The sequence below is a fragment of the Typopeltis vanoorti genome, chromosome 11, assembly GCF_054136105.1.
Source record: "Typopeltis vanoorti isolate ZY-2024b chromosome 11, IOZ_Tvanoo_1.0, whole genome shotgun sequence".
In the NCBI taxonomy this organism is placed as follows: Eukaryota; Metazoa; Arthropoda; class Arachnida; order Uropygi; family Thelyphonidae; genus Typopeltis; species Typopeltis vanoorti.
Genome location: NC_143559.1, coordinates 137,331,018 through 137,349,840, shown reverse-complemented (window position 1 = coordinate 137,349,840; position 18,823 = coordinate 137,331,018). Strand labels below are relative to the sequence as shown.

At 38.9% G+C, this 18,823-nt stretch overlaps 1 protein-coding gene across 1 annotated transcript in view; it reads left to right on the top strand.

Annotated features, from left to right (window-relative positions):
- The window catches only part of LOC150102100 (uncharacterized), a 116,685-nt gene that overhangs the window by 8,096 nt on the left and 89,766 nt on the right, over positions 1-18,823 (top strand). Inside the window, exon 2 of the mRNA XM_090399973.1 lies at positions 14,886-14,999. Coding sequence (XP_090256099.1) covers positions 14,886-14,999 — 114 coding nt within the window. The remainder of the gene's footprint in view (positions 1-14,885; positions 15,000-18,823) is intronic.

Here is an 18,823-nt window from a genome sequence, read left to right as displayed (position 1 = left end):
AATTGCCACGTACCCCCTCTGAAGACCTTTTACGTGCCCCCGGGGGTTTTAGATTTGATTATAGTGACAGAGGATATTTCAGTTAAAGACGTAATTATTTTGCCTCTGGTTGGTTACAGTGATCATGTGGGGAAGTGACTAATTTTATGAAAGTTCCATTCAGAAAAGGTTACATGCTGAACTACAAAGCAGGAAATTATGACCAACTGAGGAGTATACAGCGTTCAGTGGAATGGGATCGGTTGCTGGATTAAAAGAATAATGACAGTACATGGGAAACATTTAAGCAATACTTAAATGATGCGATATCAGAATGTGTCCCGAGAGCTCGAAAAAAAAATAAGGTAGGAGCCAAATGGATGTGTAATCTTATTAAGCAAGAGATTCGTAAGAAAAGGATGATGCGGAAGGAATACTGTGTGCATAAGGATGATGTACTACGAAAATTATAAGCAGTAGGCTAGAAGGTTGTAAGCCTATCATGCATTTAGTATCATAATGTGGAATGAGATTAAATTTTATGGTTCTAGGACAAAACTGTGAACATTTTTCAACCCACTTCATGCCTTCAGTTAAACACACTAGTGGTCTCTTACTAGTGATGAAATAAAAAGCAACTATGACTGAGCGATCTGTTTGCTTACAGTGAGATTTGAATCCACAAACAATTGGTGAGAATACAGAGATGCTATTCAATCTTCCAAACATGCTGGTAGATAAAAATCGATTAGTTATGAGCATAATTTTCTTCTGGATGGACCTTGAAATCTGATTTTTCAGTGTATGCTTTCACAACTAATTGCGAAAAGCATGAAACACTGATGTTCTCTCTCTCTCTCTTTCTAAAGCACGGAAGTATTGAAATGTTGCTACTTGTCCGCGTGTGAAAAATGTTGAGTTCTGGGGACTGCTGTTATCGTTAATTTAATTTCACGATGTTGCATGAACGAACAAGAATAGAAGTTTGGAAGATGCATTTAAGCCTATCTGATATAAGACGGGATAGAACATACCAGTTGCTACTATGGGTTATGATGAGGCAAAGAAACTGTAGATGGTATGGATCAGAAGATCAGCTAAGTGAGCACAGGCGAGTAACTATTTGGGGAAACTTTAATTGTGGTGCATAAATTGGAAGAAAGACACGAGCGAGAATTTGCACAGATACTACAGAGAAGAAAAAAAAAACTTGCGATGGTAAGAACCTCGCATTTGAGTGGTAATATCTGGTGTTAATATAAGTGGATTCGACCATAACTAAGATAGTCGCTATTACTGGAATGCGAGAAATTTAGCTGAAAATTCCACGCTTAGGTGTGTGGAATTTCCTGTTCAGAAGAGTTTTCAGTTATGTAGATTTATGGAGTAAACGATTGCTAAAAGCTTGGGAACATGGCTCGGAACAGTGTCATGGCAAAAAAACACAAGAGAAATATGTTAATGTTTCATGATGAACAGAGCCCGTCCATCCCGTTTTCAAAAAAAAAAAAAAAAAAAAAAAAAAAAAAAAAAAATGTCCCGCCGTTCCCAGAATGGTTGTCTGGACGCCAATATGTCCATTTTTTTTTTCTTTCAATATCGGATTTGCAAGATTTTTTCTTTTCTTTCGAACGGTTTCCGGCACTATCATAATGAATATGAAAAGTGTTGAGAAACTGTTTTAACATTGCCTAGTTCCATTACTTAAGTATAAAGAGTTTACTCTTTAGTGAATTTTTTTATGATGGAAAGAAAAAACCGATTGCATGTTGACACAGAAAAATCAGTAATTAAGAAAGCGTAAAGGAAAGAATGAACTGCAATGATTTATACGAATTAATGCGTAAAATAAGGCCTGAGTAGCCCTATGAATGTGACGTTTGCGCGCGCCCATAGCACTTTGTCGTCCGAGTAATCCTGTTCTCAGTTCGAATTTTGTCCCCAATTAGAGAATCTTTTTCGTGATTTTTCTCGGAAAATGGTTTATAGTCCCGTAATCTCAGAAAAATCGACGTAGAACCCAAACTATCTCATGGAAATAATATCCTGTGTTAGGTTAAACATGCCAGGAAATTAACCTTTTTAATCCTTAACGCAAGTGTAAGCAAAGTTTGTTTAAAGGATTGAAGAAGAATATTTCTTGGCATTTTTCATTTAATTTATAACGAACTGAAACAACTTTCAACACCTTACTCTAATTCAGAGTATTTTGTTGACAAGGTGTTACAACTTTTCACTACTTCTACAATGGAAATATATGACTTCTTCATTACTTCAATCTTAATATCACTTCTGGGTCTGGCTCCCACTGACTACTTTTTATATGTTCGTCTTTGGATTTGCTTCCCTTCAGGGATATGGAAGTTCTCCACAGTGGCTGGTCTTTTCCTGTCACTGGGTGGAACTTCTGAGTTTCCTGTCTTCGAGTGATTCGATTCAAGTCAGAAGCAATGAGTTTAGTAGTGAACCCCTAGTGTCTCGCCCAGTGAGACTTAGAGTGATTTTGTAGATCAATCAGAGTTCTTGAAGAGGTATCCCTGCACTTAAACATATCTCAATAAAGGTTGAAACTGGAGGGAGAGAGTTAGTGGTCCTTCCCATAAAGCATACAATATGTAATATGTAAAATGTATTAAATTATTAAATATGTAATATGTATAAAACATATCTCAACAAAGGTTGAAACTGGAGGGGGGGGGGGGTTAGTGGTCCTTCCCATAAAGCATAGCATTATACACATCTGAAAGGATCTGTTATGCATTATTATTATTATTATTGGGGGCAACTCCAAGGAGTCGACAGACTCATCAAGGGAGGCCCTAACATCATGTCAAGAACAATTATTCGACATTCACACAGTATCTATCATACCTGGCCTTGAACTCATTCACGGTCGTAGCACCCACAACAGACTCTGGCAGCTTATTCCACTCATTCACCACTCTCCAAGTAAAAAACCTAGCTCTAACACCCCTGCTAACCACATTCTTGTCCAGCTTCCATTTTGGGCTGTAGTCTCACCATTAGTCCTATTCTCGAAAATATCTTCTGGATTAATTTTATAGAAACCTTCAGTAATTTGAATGTCTCAATCATATCACCCCTTTTCTGCCTATTGACCAATTTTTGCAACCTACAAATCTTCAACCTGTTCTCATAAGGTTCATTCCACAGACCTGCTATCATCTTGGTCACTGGTCTCTGGATCCTCTCCGCCTCCTCCCCATCAAGAAGAAACCCTGGCACCCATATCTGGGCAGAGTAGTCTAGATGGGGTCTTATCAAGGCCCAATACAGAGGAACAATAACTTGTTTGTCTCTGCTTGTTAAAGTATTTTTCAGAAGCCAAGTGATTTGATGAGCTGATTTAGCCACATTTGCAATGTGCCCCCCTAAACTTCAATTCCCTATCCACCAACACTTCAAAATCCCTGGCCTCATCAATCTCCTGGAGTATGGTTCCACCAATGTGATATACTGCTGCTATTCTTTTCACCCTAAAATGCATAACCTTACACTTTGCCACATTAAATTGACATCCATTTTCCCTAGCCAGTCCTCCAAACTATCCAAATCATCCTGCAAAATTTTGACATCCTGTGCACTCACAATTGCTCTAGCCAACTTTGCATCATCAGCAAACAAGTGAACACTTCCTCTCAGATCCTTTCCTATATCATTGAGGAACAAATTGAAAAGTAGTGGTCAAAGAACAGAGCCCTGCGGCACAGCACCAGTCACAAGCCGTCTTTTGGACTCAACTCCTGAATAAACCACTCTCTAATATCTCTCCATCAACCCTCCTATCCATCTCACCAACCCTATATCCAATATGCTCCAGTTTACGGATTAGAATTCCGTGTGGTATCCTGTCAAAGGCCTTGGCAAGGCCCAGTAGAATCACTGTAAACTCATTACCCCTATCCCGTTCAGCCGTCACTGTGTTATAAAACGTGAGCAAGTTACTGAGGCATGATCTACCCTTCACAAAACCATGTTGTCTCCCATACAATATCTCATTTTCATCTATCCAATCCTGTATTCTTTTCTTGACTAATTTGTCCAAGACCTTGACGATTCCTGATATGCCAATCGGTCCGTAATTTACAACAGCAGTCTTGGAACCTCCTTTATGCAGTGGAACTATTTTCCCCTCTTTCCACCCCCTCGGGACTAACCCAGACCCGAGACTCAAATTAAACAAAATGATCAAAGGTACTGACAATTCTTTAGCCACTTCACGTATGACTCGAGCTGGTATACCATCCAATCCCACAGATGTAATGACATTGAGGTTATGCAATAGACTACTCACCTCCACTTCATTCACCACAATTCCCATATAATCTATTGGTTCATTCATTTCTGCAATTTCACCACCTGGATGATATATTCTTGCAAAGTGCTCACTCAGTAACTCAACTATATCAACTGATTCAGTTACCTCCCTACCATTGGCATTCTTTAAAATCATTCTGCCATATACATTTTTTCTTTTTTACTTGCAACATATCGAAAAAACTGTTTAGGATTCTCTTTAGCCTGCATGGCCAATGTTCTTTCGTAATCCTTTTTTGCTTTTCTTACTACACTCGTTACCCTTCTGGCCTGCGCTTTATACTGTTCATGTGCCTGCCAGTCACCTTTCTCCATAAATTCCCTCCATAATTGTTTCTTTTTTTTTTGCAGCTCAAGCTAAATGGTGTTATTCATCCATTTAACCCCTACTCGATTTATTACTCGGACTCTAGGTATACAGTCAGCCATTGCTTCATGCAAACACTTCCCATGCAATATCAACATCCAGCCCTTGCAGTTGTACATGCCTAGGCACTGAACCAATCAAACACCTAAGCTTGTCATACTTACCAGCCCGATAATTCCACATGTACCCTATCTTAATTGTAAATTCCACACCTTTAGCCATCTTCCAAGTCAAGACCCTATGATCACGCTCACCAAATGGTGGCAATGTGATCATATTTGTTACAGCCAAGGCCTCAGATGCAATTACTAGGTCAAGCACTCTCTGACCCCTAGTATTTTCCATTACATGCTGTCGCAGATAATTATCGCTTAATAACCGCATAAAATCCAATTTCTTCCTCCCGTGTGTCCTCTCCTCACTCCAATCAATGCGACCATAGTTGAAATCTCCCATAATAATTACCCTCCTTCCACTCATTTCTTCTATTTGCTTGTGCATACTATCTCCACCATCTTTTCCATCACCTGGTCTATAGCAGCACCAAATTGTATATTTTGATTTGCTAGCCACAATCTCACACCAAATGGCCTCAAGTGTGCTCTTTTCTCTATCCTGCAATTCAACTTCTATTCTCCATGGCTGCAGCTCATCAGCAATACTCCTCCCCCATTTTATTTTCCCTGTCATTCCTGAACACACTATACCCATCACATTCAATCCCACTAGCTATATCATTTACAGTCAGCCATGTTTCACTAATGCCAATAATCTGTGGTCTGGAAGTGCCAATCATACCCAAAAATTCTTCTTTCTTGTGCCTAATACTCCTAGCATTAGTGTACATGAATTTCAGACCCCCGTTAGCCCCATCCCTACCCTGATGCCTTATACTAACTATCCCATTCTGATTTGTTGTCCTTATTCGCTTGGGCATATTATACTCATTAATACACTTAACTGCCTCCCTAAGGTCTGCATATCTACTCTCCCCCCCCCCCCTTAATAAATCTAGTTTCCATGATTCTGCACATCCACTTCATTAAACAACACTTTTTCAAGTCTGCTTTGGATGTGTATAATGCACATTCAAAAGGATGGGTGCTTTGTATCGTGGCATACTAAGGCATTTAATGTGAAGCTATTAGCATGTACAAATACAAATAACCTATTCATGAAGAGTTTCACGTGAAAACTTCACTTTCATTTGGATAAGGGAACAAATAGTAATATAATAACCAAGTGAAAAATTTTCAACATGCTGAGCTAGGGTTAGGGGTTACTAATAGTAGCACTTGTCCCCTACTATTCATTTGATGCCATTTATAATTAGTGATTGAGTCAGCTATCTCTGATTAACTACCAGTGAAGACTCAACTGCTCTCTCAGTCTCCAAACACTAGATAGGGGTAAAACGACCTCAGCAATTTCCTGTAGTGAACAAAAGACGTTTATATATATATATATATGACTAACGCCTTTATTCCCTTACAAGGAGTAGACGAGGCCATTTAACCCTACCTATCTTTTAGAGACTGGGTGAACAGTTCAGTCTCCATTGGTAGCCAGTCAGAAACAGCTAGTCCATGGTTATCCCCGATAATTATATCACTATATATATATATATATATCAGTGGCATTGCGTGATCATTTCGGTTGAGTGTGCTGTCTTGTTTTCCAGTAGGGGAGGGGAGCTTCGAAACAAATAATTACATCAAAAATTTTTTATAATTATTGCTTTAATTAAATAATTACATCAATAAACGTCTTTTAGCTTTTTTATGTAATTATTTGTCAATGTAAACCATAAATACATTATTTTCATTTTGCATCGATTTTAATGATCTTTAATTCTTGGGGGGAAAAAAGTATTCAGAATTAATTGTTTTAAGCACAATTTCATATATTAAAAAATTGATCGACATATTTTATTAAAAATCAACTAATTAATTAATCCTAATTTAAATTATCAAAAAAAAAAATCAGCTAACGTCTCTTTATTCCCGTATACGGGGAGTAGGCGAGGCCATTTAGCCCTATCTAACTTTTGGAGACTGAGTGAGCAGTTCAATCTCCACTGGTACCAATCAGAGATAGATGGCCCAAGGCTATCACTAAGCAGTACGCAGTCAAGAGAGACGGCTCAAATGTACTGCCATCTTGTGCTCCCTAATCCTAACACAATATTACTATTACTATTATTACGGGCAACTTCAGGGAGTCATTAGACTCATCGAGGGAGGCCCCAAATCATATTCATCACAACTAGTCCTCCTAGTCCTCCCACAACCAGCCCTGTTCTCAAAAATATCTTCTGAATTAATTTTATAGAAACCCTTCAGTAATTTGAATGTCTCAATCATATCTCCCCTCCTCCGCCTATCAACCAATTTTTGCAACCCACAAATCCTCAACCTGTTCTCATAAGGTTCATTCCACAGACCTGCTATCATCTTGGTCACTCGCCTCTGGATCCTCCCCACCTCCTCCCCATCAAGAAGAAACCTAGGTGACCAAATCTGGGCACAGTAGTCGAGATGGGGTCTTATCAAGGCTCGATACAGAGGAACAATAACCTGCTTGTCTCTGCTTGTCAACGTATTCTTCAGCAACCAAGTGATTTGATGAGCTGATTTGGTCACTTTTGCAATGTGTCCCCTAAATTTCAATTCCTTATCCACTAACACTCCTAAATCTCGTGCCTCATCAATTTCCTGGAGCACAGTTCCATCAATGCAGTAGACTGCCGCCAATCTTTTCACCCCAAAATGCATAACCTTACATTTTGCCACATTAAATTCACATCCATTCTCCTTAGCCCAGAACTCCAATCTATCCAAATCATCCTGCAAAATTTTGACGTCATCTGCATTCACTATTGCCCTACCCTACCCAACTTCGCATCATCCGCAAACAAATGAACTGTTCCTCTGATATCCTTTCCTATATCATTAATGAACAAATTAAACAGCAGTGGTCCAAGAACAGATCCTTGTGGCACACCACAAGTCACAGGATGTCTTGTGGACTCTACTCCTGAGTAACCCACTCTCTGATATCTCTCCGTCAACCACCCGCCTATCCATCTCACCAACCCTATGTCCATCCCCATATGCTGCAATTTACTGATTAGAATTCCATGTGGTATCCTATCAAAGGCCTTAGCAAGGTCCAGTAGAATCACTATAAACCAATTACTCTTATCCAGTTCAGCCGTCACTGTGTTATAATACGTGAGCAAGTTACTGAGGCATGACCTACCCTTCACAAAACCATGCTGTCCCCGATACAGTATCCCATTTTCTTCTATCCAATCTTGTATTTTCCTCTTGACTATTTTCTCTAAGACCTTGATAATGATTCCTGTTATGCTGATTGGCCGGTAATTTTCAAAAGCAGCCTTGGAACCACCTTTGTGCAGCGGAACTATTTTCCCCTCTTTCCACCCTCTTGGGACTGACCCAGACCCGAGGCTCAAATTACACAAAATGGTCAAGGGCACTGACAATTCTTTAGCCGCTTCACGTACGACACGAGCTGGTATACCATCCAATCCCAAAGATGTATTGACAATGAGGTTCTGTAATAGACTAGTTACCTCTACTTATACACAATTCCAGTATAAGCTGTTGGTTCTTCCATTCCTGCAAAGTCACCACCTGGATGATATACTCTTGCACAGTGCTCGCTCTAATTCCACAATATCGACTGATTCGGTTACCTCCCTACCCTCAGCATTTTTTAAGATCATTCTACCATGAGCATTTTTCCTTTTACTTGCAACATATTGAAAAAACTGTTTGGGATTCTCTTTAGCCTGCATGGCCAATTTTCTTTCGTAATCTGCTTTTACTTTTCTTACCACCCCTTGTTACCATCCTGGCCTGAGCTTTATACTGTTCCTGCACCTGATGGTCACCTTTCTCCTTAAATTCCCTCCACAACTGTTTCTTTTTTTGCAGCTCAAGCTTAATAGTGTTATTCATCCATTTAACCCCAACTTGATTTATTATTCAGACTCTTCGTATACAGTCAACCATTGCCTCCTGCAAACAGTTCTTAACCACCTCCCATGCACTATCAACATCCAGCCCTTGCAGTTTTACATGCCATGGCACTGAACCAATCAAACTCCTAAGCTTGTCATACTTTCCAGCCCGATAATTCTGCATGTACCTTGTCTTAATTGAAAATTCCACACCTTTAGCCACTTCCCAAGTCAAGACCTTAAGCTCACTCTCACCAATTGGTGGCAATGTGGTCATATTTATTACAGCCAAATCCTCAGTTGCAATTACTAGGTCCAGCACTCTCTGCCCCCTGGTATTTTCCACTACACATTGCCGCAGATAGTTGTCCCTCAATAACTGCATAAAATCCAATTCCTTCCTCCCATGTGCCCTCTCCTCTTTCCAGTCAATGTTATCATAATTGACATCACCCATAATAATTACCCTCCTTCCACTCATTTCTTCTATTTGCCTATGCATACTATGCCCAACATCTATTCCATCACCTGGTCTATAGCAGCACCCAATTGTATATTTTGTTCTGCTAGATTCTATCTCACACCAAACAGCCTCAAATGTGCTCTTTCTCTATCCTGCAGTTCAACTTCTGCACTCCTTTGGCTGCAGCTCATCAGCTATCATCAATAACACTCCTCCAACCCTTTTTATTCACCCTGTCACTCCTGAACACGCTATACCCGTCGCATTCAATCCCACTAGCTTTATCATCTTCTGTCAGTCTGTTTCACTAATACTAACAACCTGTGGCCTGGTAGTGCCAACCAAGGCCAAAAACTCTTCCTTCTTGTTCCTAATACTCCTGGCATTAGTGTACATGAATAGCAGAAGCCCATTTGTCCCATCCCTACTTTGATGCCTTATACTAACTATCCCATTCTGATTTGTTGTCCTTCGTACTCGCTCGGGCATAATATACTCATTCATACACTCAACTGCCTCCCTAAAGTCTGCATATCTACTCCCCCCCCCTCTTAATAAATCTAGTTTCCCTCAGTCTGTACATCCACTTCCACATCATTCATCAACACTTTTTCAAGCCTCCGTACACCCACTCCATTCAAATGTAACCCATCCATCTTATACAGGTCCTTTCGCCTATTGAACTCATTCCACACATCCACAAAATCCACACCACTCTCCATGTATAACCCACGCATAAAGTCATTGGCAATTATGGCCCTCCTTCTAAACACTTCGCTGTCATACCACGGGAAGATACTCACCATCCTAACTCTCTCACTCTTCTCTTTTGCTACCTCAAGTAATTCCCTCACATCCTCTATCATTTCCATTTTGTCCTCTTTCAAATCATTTGTTCCTGCCACGATTATCATCTCTTTTACCCTCTGTTTCCATTCGAATAGATTCGCTGACGTCCTTTATGTTCGCACCCGGCTGGTACGACTTCGTTAAACTCTCAACTATCACACCTCTTAATAGCGAATCCCCATACAGCACTTGCTCCTTCATTTTATTGACGTTTACGAAAATTCTATTATTTGCCGTCACAGACTTTCGCCGGTTATTTGTTGGTATGTTCAACACACATTTTTCCATATGCTCCAATTGCCTTTTAGCTCTGTGTATCGCACCGTTCAAACGGGCAATTTCACTACTCGCATTTATCTCACCATTTTCATTATCAACCAAATCATCCATTCGTTCTGTATTTCTATCTTCATTTACACTTTCAACGACACTCTCACACCTATCTGGCACTACCACGCAATTCTCTAACACACCGCCATTTTCTACATTCTGACTATCGATTGAGATCCTCATTCTCTTTACACTTTCTGCACATATATTAACTCCACTATCACCCTCTAACCAGACTCCCACCGCTCTTCGCAAAGCCTACATCTCACAGGCAGCACATTGCATAAATTCGTTTACATCAAAACTCTTAAACAAACATGACGACCTGGCCGTCATTTTTTTCTTTATCGGTGCCATATGTACGCTATCTTCTTTAAAATAATAATTAAAATAACAGAAAACACGCAAAAATTGCACAGACACACCAAGAAACAAAAAGCAAACAATACTACTTAAAATTCTTGTAAAGTTTCCAATGTTAACACAAAATACTAATCTTTTCAGGAGCACTCAACAAGCCGACGATCTAATCAGTGCGACACCAAGAGGATTCCTGTTATGCTGATTGGCCGGTAATTTTCAACAGCAGCCTTGGAACCACCTTTGTGCAGCGGAACTATATTTAATGTCTGAAATAATGTGGGTTCTACGGTCGATTTTCTTGAGTTTACAGGACGAAAAACCCGAGTTTCCGGGAGGAAAAACCCGCTTGCCAGTGCCAGAGATCGACTAACTTGGGAACCAGGAAAAATTAAAATAATGCAAAGCTAAGAATTTAACACGCTGCGCCGTCTTTACATCTTTTCCGATGGCTCAAAGGTGTATGCATTTTGAAAGCACACCCGGACTATTAACGCCAATGTGACGCAACATTTACGCGCCGAAAAGGGCCTTCTTCATGAAGCACTAATGTTTTATTATCCTCGTGAAGAGGACAATGAAGCATTAGTACAGTATATTGTGTTCAATTTTAGGAATCGTGCGTAGTAATATATATATATATATATATATATTACAAGTGCTACTACTACTACTACTGGGTTCTACAGTCAATTTCCTTGAGATTACTGGATGAAAATCCAAGTTTCTGGGAGAAAAACCTGTATGCCCATGCCAGAGATCTTCACATACATCAGACACTACAGCAAAATTCCAAGAAACGGAAACTACTGAGACTTCAAACAGATATTTTGCATCACTATTATGTATTTTACTTCAAATTTTATTTTCTTGTCATTAAACAATTAAGGCCAACTTAATTTGTTACTTGATTCACTATTTATCAGTTTACACCTTAATTACTTATTATTACATAATTAAGTTCTACAAACACATAATTTATATTAAAGTATCTTAAGAAGCTAACAAGTGTACTTTTAAAAATCCCAATTTTGTTCCAATCTACATTAACAATTTTTAATCATAATAGTAAATATAAAAAAAAAATCTAAGGCCTATTATTCCCTACCATTTTAACCCTAACTTTTTGGATACTGAAGAAAAAGTTCAATCCCAACCATTAGCCAAAGAGAGATAGTTAGCGCAAGACTAACTATCTTGTTACACTTTACTTCCTTTCGCTCGCTTATCACTTAATTTTACTTCTTCTTCATCCATGCATTCTTTCACACCCTCACTCTTATTAGTCTTCATTCCGTTTCTTTAATTTATTATTATTATTATTATTACGGGCAACTCCAAGGAGTCCTTAGACTCATAGAGGGAGGCCCTTAACATCATGTCCATCACAACTATTTGATATTCACACAGTATCTATCATACTTTGCCTTGAACTCATTCACTGTGATAGCACCCACAACAGACTCAGGCAGCTTATTCCACTCATTCACCACTCTAAAAGTAAAAAACCCAGCTCTAACACCCTTACTAACCACACTCTCACCCAGCTTCCATGGATGTCCCCTAGTCCTCCCACCACCAGTCCTGTTCTCAAAAAATATCCTCTGAATTAATCCTATAGAAACCCTTCAGCAATTTGAATGTCTCAATCATATCTCCCCTTTTCCGCCTATCAACCAATTTCTGCAACCCACAAATCTTCAACCTGTTTTCATAAGGTTCATTCCATAGACCTGCTATCATCTTGGTCACTCGTCTCTGGATCCTCTCAACCTCCTCCCATCAAGAAGAAACCTAGGTGACCAGATCTGGGCACAGTAATCAGGATGGGGTCTTATCAAGGCTCGGTGCAGAGGAACAATAACTTGCTTATCTCTGCTCGTCAAAGTATTCTTCAGCATCCAAGTGATTTGATGAACTGATTTAGCCACTTTTGCAATGATCCCCCTAAACTTTAACTCCCTATCCACCAGCACCCCAAGTCCCTGGCCTCATCAATCTCCTGGAGTGCAGTTCCGCCAATGTGATATATTGCAATGTCTACCCAGAATTGCAATGCAGCTCGTCAAAGCTGCATTGCAATTCTGGGTAGACATATTTCATACTGAAATGTCTCTTCGCATAGTTCTCTGTAAACACTCTACGTTAATTACTTAATCCTGAAGAAATTTATAAATTTTGCCAAAAACGTACATTTGATTGCAGTCGTGAAAATTTCTTCATATACAGGTAAAAGTGTAGATTGTCCTTAGATTTTGGGAACCATTGTATTATTATTTATAATGGTGCTCCATGGAGTCAAAAGATTGATCACGGGAGATTCATTTTATCCTTTAACACAATATTTATCATACAGCACCTCAAATCGGCTCACTGTTGGGGCCATCACAACTATCTCTGGCAATCCATTCCACACTATCAGAAAACTTTCAAGTTTGAGCCCTTGTTTTCCCTCCTACTCCCTATGTATTGAAAATTTTCCAATCTTAAAGAATCTCTTCAGAAACTTATAAGTTTATATCATAAACTCGGCAGTCCACACACCTTCAATCTATCCTCATAAAGAACATTCCACAGGCCTGTCACGAGTTTAATCACTTGTTTCTGAATCCTCTTCATCAAAAATATACTGAAAAAACAGATATTTTTCAGTATACAGTACTGAGTACCTCCAGATCTCAATTCTCACATCAGTCTCTGTAACATCAGTAACTGCAAAGTCAATGCCTGGATGATATACCCTTGAAATGTGATCACATTGCAAGGGTATTTCTTCATTCCACTCTATATTACTATAACTAAAATCATTCATAATGATCACCCTTCCCTTGTTCACTAATCCAAATTGCTTATACATTTATTCATCATCATCCTTAACATTTCCTGACCTATAGCAACATCCAACAATATTTCTTCCTGTCAACCTCCACCTCTCATTATACAACCTCAAAAATCATTGCCACTATTTCCCCTCTTGAATCTTTACTCGTATATGGACATGATTTCCCTGCTATCATCAGTAGTACTCCTCTCTCCATCCCTTTCTTGTCCATTCCATTCAAGCAAAAAAATCATATCCTTCCATTTCTATCCCTGCTAGAATATCATCCAAACATGTGCCTTTATTTATGCCAGCAGTTTTCGGACATAAACTCATTCAGTGAAACAATTTCATCTACCTTATTTTCTGATGTTCCTGGCATTTGTAAATAAACACAGCAGTTCACTTTAAGGGCTATAATCAGTCATACCCATGCCACCTATTGGTTGTGATTTCCCCACTATACCTATCCATCCCAAATCAACTTCATCCCCACTCACCTGAATATCCCTTCCGACTCAATTATGCCTCCTTCCCACATTCCAGGCCATTCTGTTCCTGTGTTGATTCATTCCAATGCACATTTACTGCTACTTCTAGTATCCACTCTCCTTCATTTTCAGCAGTTCATTCTCATCTGTTTCGCTGTTGCCATCTTTCACTTCACCCACATCACTCACTGCACTTTTTTCTAGCAACTCCCTCCAACTGACTCACAACAAAGCCATTCAAATGCAATCTGTGACTTTTGTACAAATGCATTCTTCCCTTAAATACATGACACATCTTCAAGCTGCACTTCCTAATCACCCTATCACTATCATAGCGTGATGACACTAATACACAGAATGTGAGATCTCCCCGCCTCACTCTATCCTGTAAGTAGGGTTTGCCTGTGCGTATTCTAAGCTTCTTTTCATTACTATCGCATTATCATTCATTTTTATTTATTTGTTTTTTATTATTATTATTATTATTATTATTATTATTACCCCAAGATCTCATGGAGTCAAAGACTTATCTGGGAGGTCCTTTTATCACACGCACACATCTCATCATACCATGTCTTAAACACACTCAAACTCCTTGCAGACACCACACTCTCAGGCAAGGCATTCCAATCATTCACAACTCTGCATGAAAAAAACCTGCCTCTCGCTCTCCTACTCACACCCTCTTTATACAGTTTCCAGGGATGACTTCTGGTTCTCTCCTGATCTCCCACATGAAGGTTCTCCCCTGATCTCCCATTATTGGACACATGAAGACAAAATTATTAACATACTCTACTGTGTTAATGGCATATTGATCTTTTCTTGTTTATGTAATGCTGTCAATTTAATTTAAGTCTTCTTATTTATTTATTTATTTATTTATTGTGATATTTTAGAAAAAACTCACTGTGCCAGTGACAAGTTCCAGTGTAACAATGGTAAATGCATTCAACGCAGTTGGAGATGTGACAAAGCAGATGATTGTGGTGATAAGTCTGATGAAGATTACTGTAAGTACTGATTTTAAATACTTTTTTTTTTATTAGCAGATTCAGAATGTGTGATCAGCATAATTATCCTCAGCTAAGATTATTCCAAAAGCACATCTGATCTTTTATTATTATTATTATTATTATTATTATTCAGGCATCCAAGGAGTCAAAAGACTCATCGAGGGAGGTCCTTTCTAAGACATAAAGTCTGTCAAGACTCATCGAGGGGAAGTCCCCCCCTGAGAAACACAAAGTTTATCATACCACTCCTTAAACCCACTGACCGTTCTCGCTCCCACCACTCCATCAGGCAATGCATTCCACGGCTCAACCACCCTCCACACAAAGAAACCACTCCTTACCCTCTTGCTCACAGTTTCCTTTCGTAACTTCCAGGGATGGCCTCTTGTCATCACTCCTTCCCGCTGATCAACCAAGCGAAAGAACTCCCCAGTGTCAACCCTGTAACCACCTCTCAACAGTTTAAAAGTCTCAATCATATCACCTCTCCTTCTTCTATCCACCAAACTCTGCAGTCCACATTCTCTAAGCCGATCCTCATAACTATCCTTGTACAGCCCTGAAACCATCTTTGTCATCCGTCTTTGTATCCTTTCCACGGTTAATTTATCCCCTTCAAATCCTGGGGACCAAATCTGAGAACAATAGTCCAAGTGTGGTCTGATCAGAGACTTATACAACGGAATGATAACCCTCTTATCTCTGCAGGTCAGTGTCCTTCTCATAATAGCAGCAATCCTCTGTGTTACCTTCACCACCTTTGCAATATGTCCCCTAAACTTCAGGTTTCTATCAATCATCAACCCCAGATCTCTTGTCTCCCCTACTTCCTCCAGTATAACTCCTCCCATAGAGTATGCAGCATCCCATCGATGTTTCCCAAACCTCAAGACCTTACATTTTGCTGCATTAAACTGACACCCCCATTCATTTGCCCATCTATCTAACTTATTTAAATCCTCTTGCAGGGCTACCACATCTGCACTATTACTAATAATCCTTCCAAGCTTCGCATCATCCGCAAACAACTGAATATCCCCCTGCAATCCACTGGCTATGTCATTGATATAAAGGTTAAACTATAACTATAGTGATCTTTCAATTATCTGAACTTCCCATAATCAAACCCTCAATTAACCACACCTTACTATCATCATTATTCCATATCTCGAAATCTCTCTAGGGCTTTTCTTCACCTGATTTGCTAATTTCTGCTCGTACTGCACTTTTGTTGTCCTTACTAACAGAGTCACTCTCCTGGTTCTTTATACTCATCATGCAACTGATTATTACCATTATTCATGATGTACTGCTTTGATGGTATTTTCTTCCAGATTTCATGCTTAAGCTCCACACTCATCCATTTTACACCTGCCTTATTCAGCCTTTTGGTCTTCGAAATACATTCATAATACATTGCTGCTGTTATGTATTTCTTCGTCAGTTCCCAAACAGCATTTATTTCCTTACCACTCCACTTCTCATTCTGTGCTATAGTTCCAAGAACTGTTCTAAGCTTGTCATAATCACCAGCCTTATAATTCCACATATGTCCTTTCTTCACAGAAGTCTGCATATGGTTAGCCACAACCCAGGTGATTACTTCATAATCACTCTCACCAACTGGAGGAAAGTGCAAAACCTCACTCACAATTACATCTTCTGATGAAATTATCAGATCCTAAACCCTCGATCATCCTGTGCCCTTCTTTACATGCTGCCTGAGATAATTATCTTTAAGAACTCAAGAAATTCATTTTCCTTATTCCCAAATGCTATTTCTTCATTCCAATCTATACCTCCATAATTAAAGTCACCCATAATAAAATACCCTTCCTTTGTTCGTCCAAGTTATTTATACATTTTTTTCATCATCACCCTCCACTTTCCCAGGCCTATAGCAACATCCAACTAAATATGTCTTCCAGTCAACCTCCACATTACACCACACTGCCTCATAACCTTTGCCACTATTTCCCTCTCTCATGTCAACCTTATGTGGATATGATTCCTCTGTTATCATCAGCAGCACTACTCCTCCCTTCTTGTCCTTTCTATCCTCATGAAAAATACTGTATCCTTCCATTTCTATTCGAATTACGATATTATCTTCATTCAACCATTTTATTATTGAGAGACACTTGTGACGTTAAAGTAAGAATTATCAACATGTTAATACAAGAATATTTTAATATTTGCCAAATATTTCAGTCTGAAATTAACAGCCTATCGTCAGTGGATTGGTAGGAACAGTTTTTACAAGGTGGAATACAAACAATTGATCGTTCAAAAGTGGAACGAGCCCCCGTGATGTTACATTGCTAAGCACTAAAGAGAGGTAAATTTCATCAGAGTAATGAATAAATTATAGGTATTAATTCACAATTTCATATAAAAATGTTAATTTATAAATTCGGTTAAAGATAGCAATAGACTACTGTAAGAATTATAAGGTCTCAATTAAAAAAAAAAAAAACTTAGTGTGTTATCCAGATTAAACTTTTCTATATTTTTGATAAGGATAGGCAATCATTTCTTTTCAAGTTAGGGTATTGAAGTAGGGCCTCAGCACTTTCTTTGAATAGGCATTCGAATTTATAGCAACATCTGTGTACAAGGCGAGTCTTGGACCAGAGAATGTTGTGGCTTGTCTCTATCCTGTGTTGCACCAATCCACACTTATCGGATTTGTTGTGAAGAATGTACGATTAATGTTCTTGTATTCTTTTTTTTTTTTCTATAGAGTGTCTGGTTTGTCTAAAGTATGACAGATTGCAGTTACAAGGAACTTGATATACACCAGGTAGAGACACAGTTGAGCGTTTATCTTTAGAAGAGGGGGGGAAATAGGTGGATATTTTGTTAATAGGGATATAAGTGGCTGTTAAATCATATTTCTTCAGAATTCTTGAAATTGGTTCTGAAATTCCGGAAATATATGGAATTGGAACTCGACATATTGATTCTTTGTTGTTTTGAATTGGATTGTAGGAATTGAACAGAGCGAGAACGGTCAATGAGCTTAAGGAGTGGTATGATAGACTTTGTGTTTCTTAGGAAGGACCTCCCACGATGAGTCTTTTGACTCCATGGAGGCCTGAATAATAATAATAAAATAATTGTGTAGTCTTTTCGGAGAATCCATTTAATTTCATGTGATGTTTGATAGTTGAAAGTTCTTTCTGTAATTCGTGGGGAGTTTGAGCAATTAGTTCTAGCTCGTCGAAATAAACATTTTATAATTCCTGTTTTTTGATAAGGATGATGGCAAGGGCGTAGATAGGGGAGGGGCAGAGGGGACAGTCTGCCCCAGGCAGCATTTTGCGTTTAAGAAATCTTGCCATACTGTCTATAGAACAGCAACTGAGTGATGAAATAAACTTCAACAATGCCATCGACAATTTTACTAACAGAAAAGGAAGAAAAATAACATTTTATAATGTTGAAATTAAAATTTTACTTCAAAAATAAACATAGTGTTTTAATTTATTTCCCTATATGTCGTTTTAACTTTTTGTAGTATTTTGGTGAGTATTGAGAGGTGCGGCAGACTCAGGGACTGCCCTGGGTGGCATTGATTGGAGACTGGCTATCTGATAGGTATCAACAAGTTGTGTATGGGGGTGCAATATCCAGGAAAAGGAAAGTCACTAGTGGAGTGCCTCAGGGATCTGTTTTAGGGCCATTACTATTTAACTTGTATATTAATGATATTGGCGAAGATTTGGATGGAGATATTCAGTTGTTTGCAGACGATGCAAAGTTGGGAAGAACCATAAAGAGTAGTGAAGATGTTGTGGCCTTGCAAGAAGACTTGAATA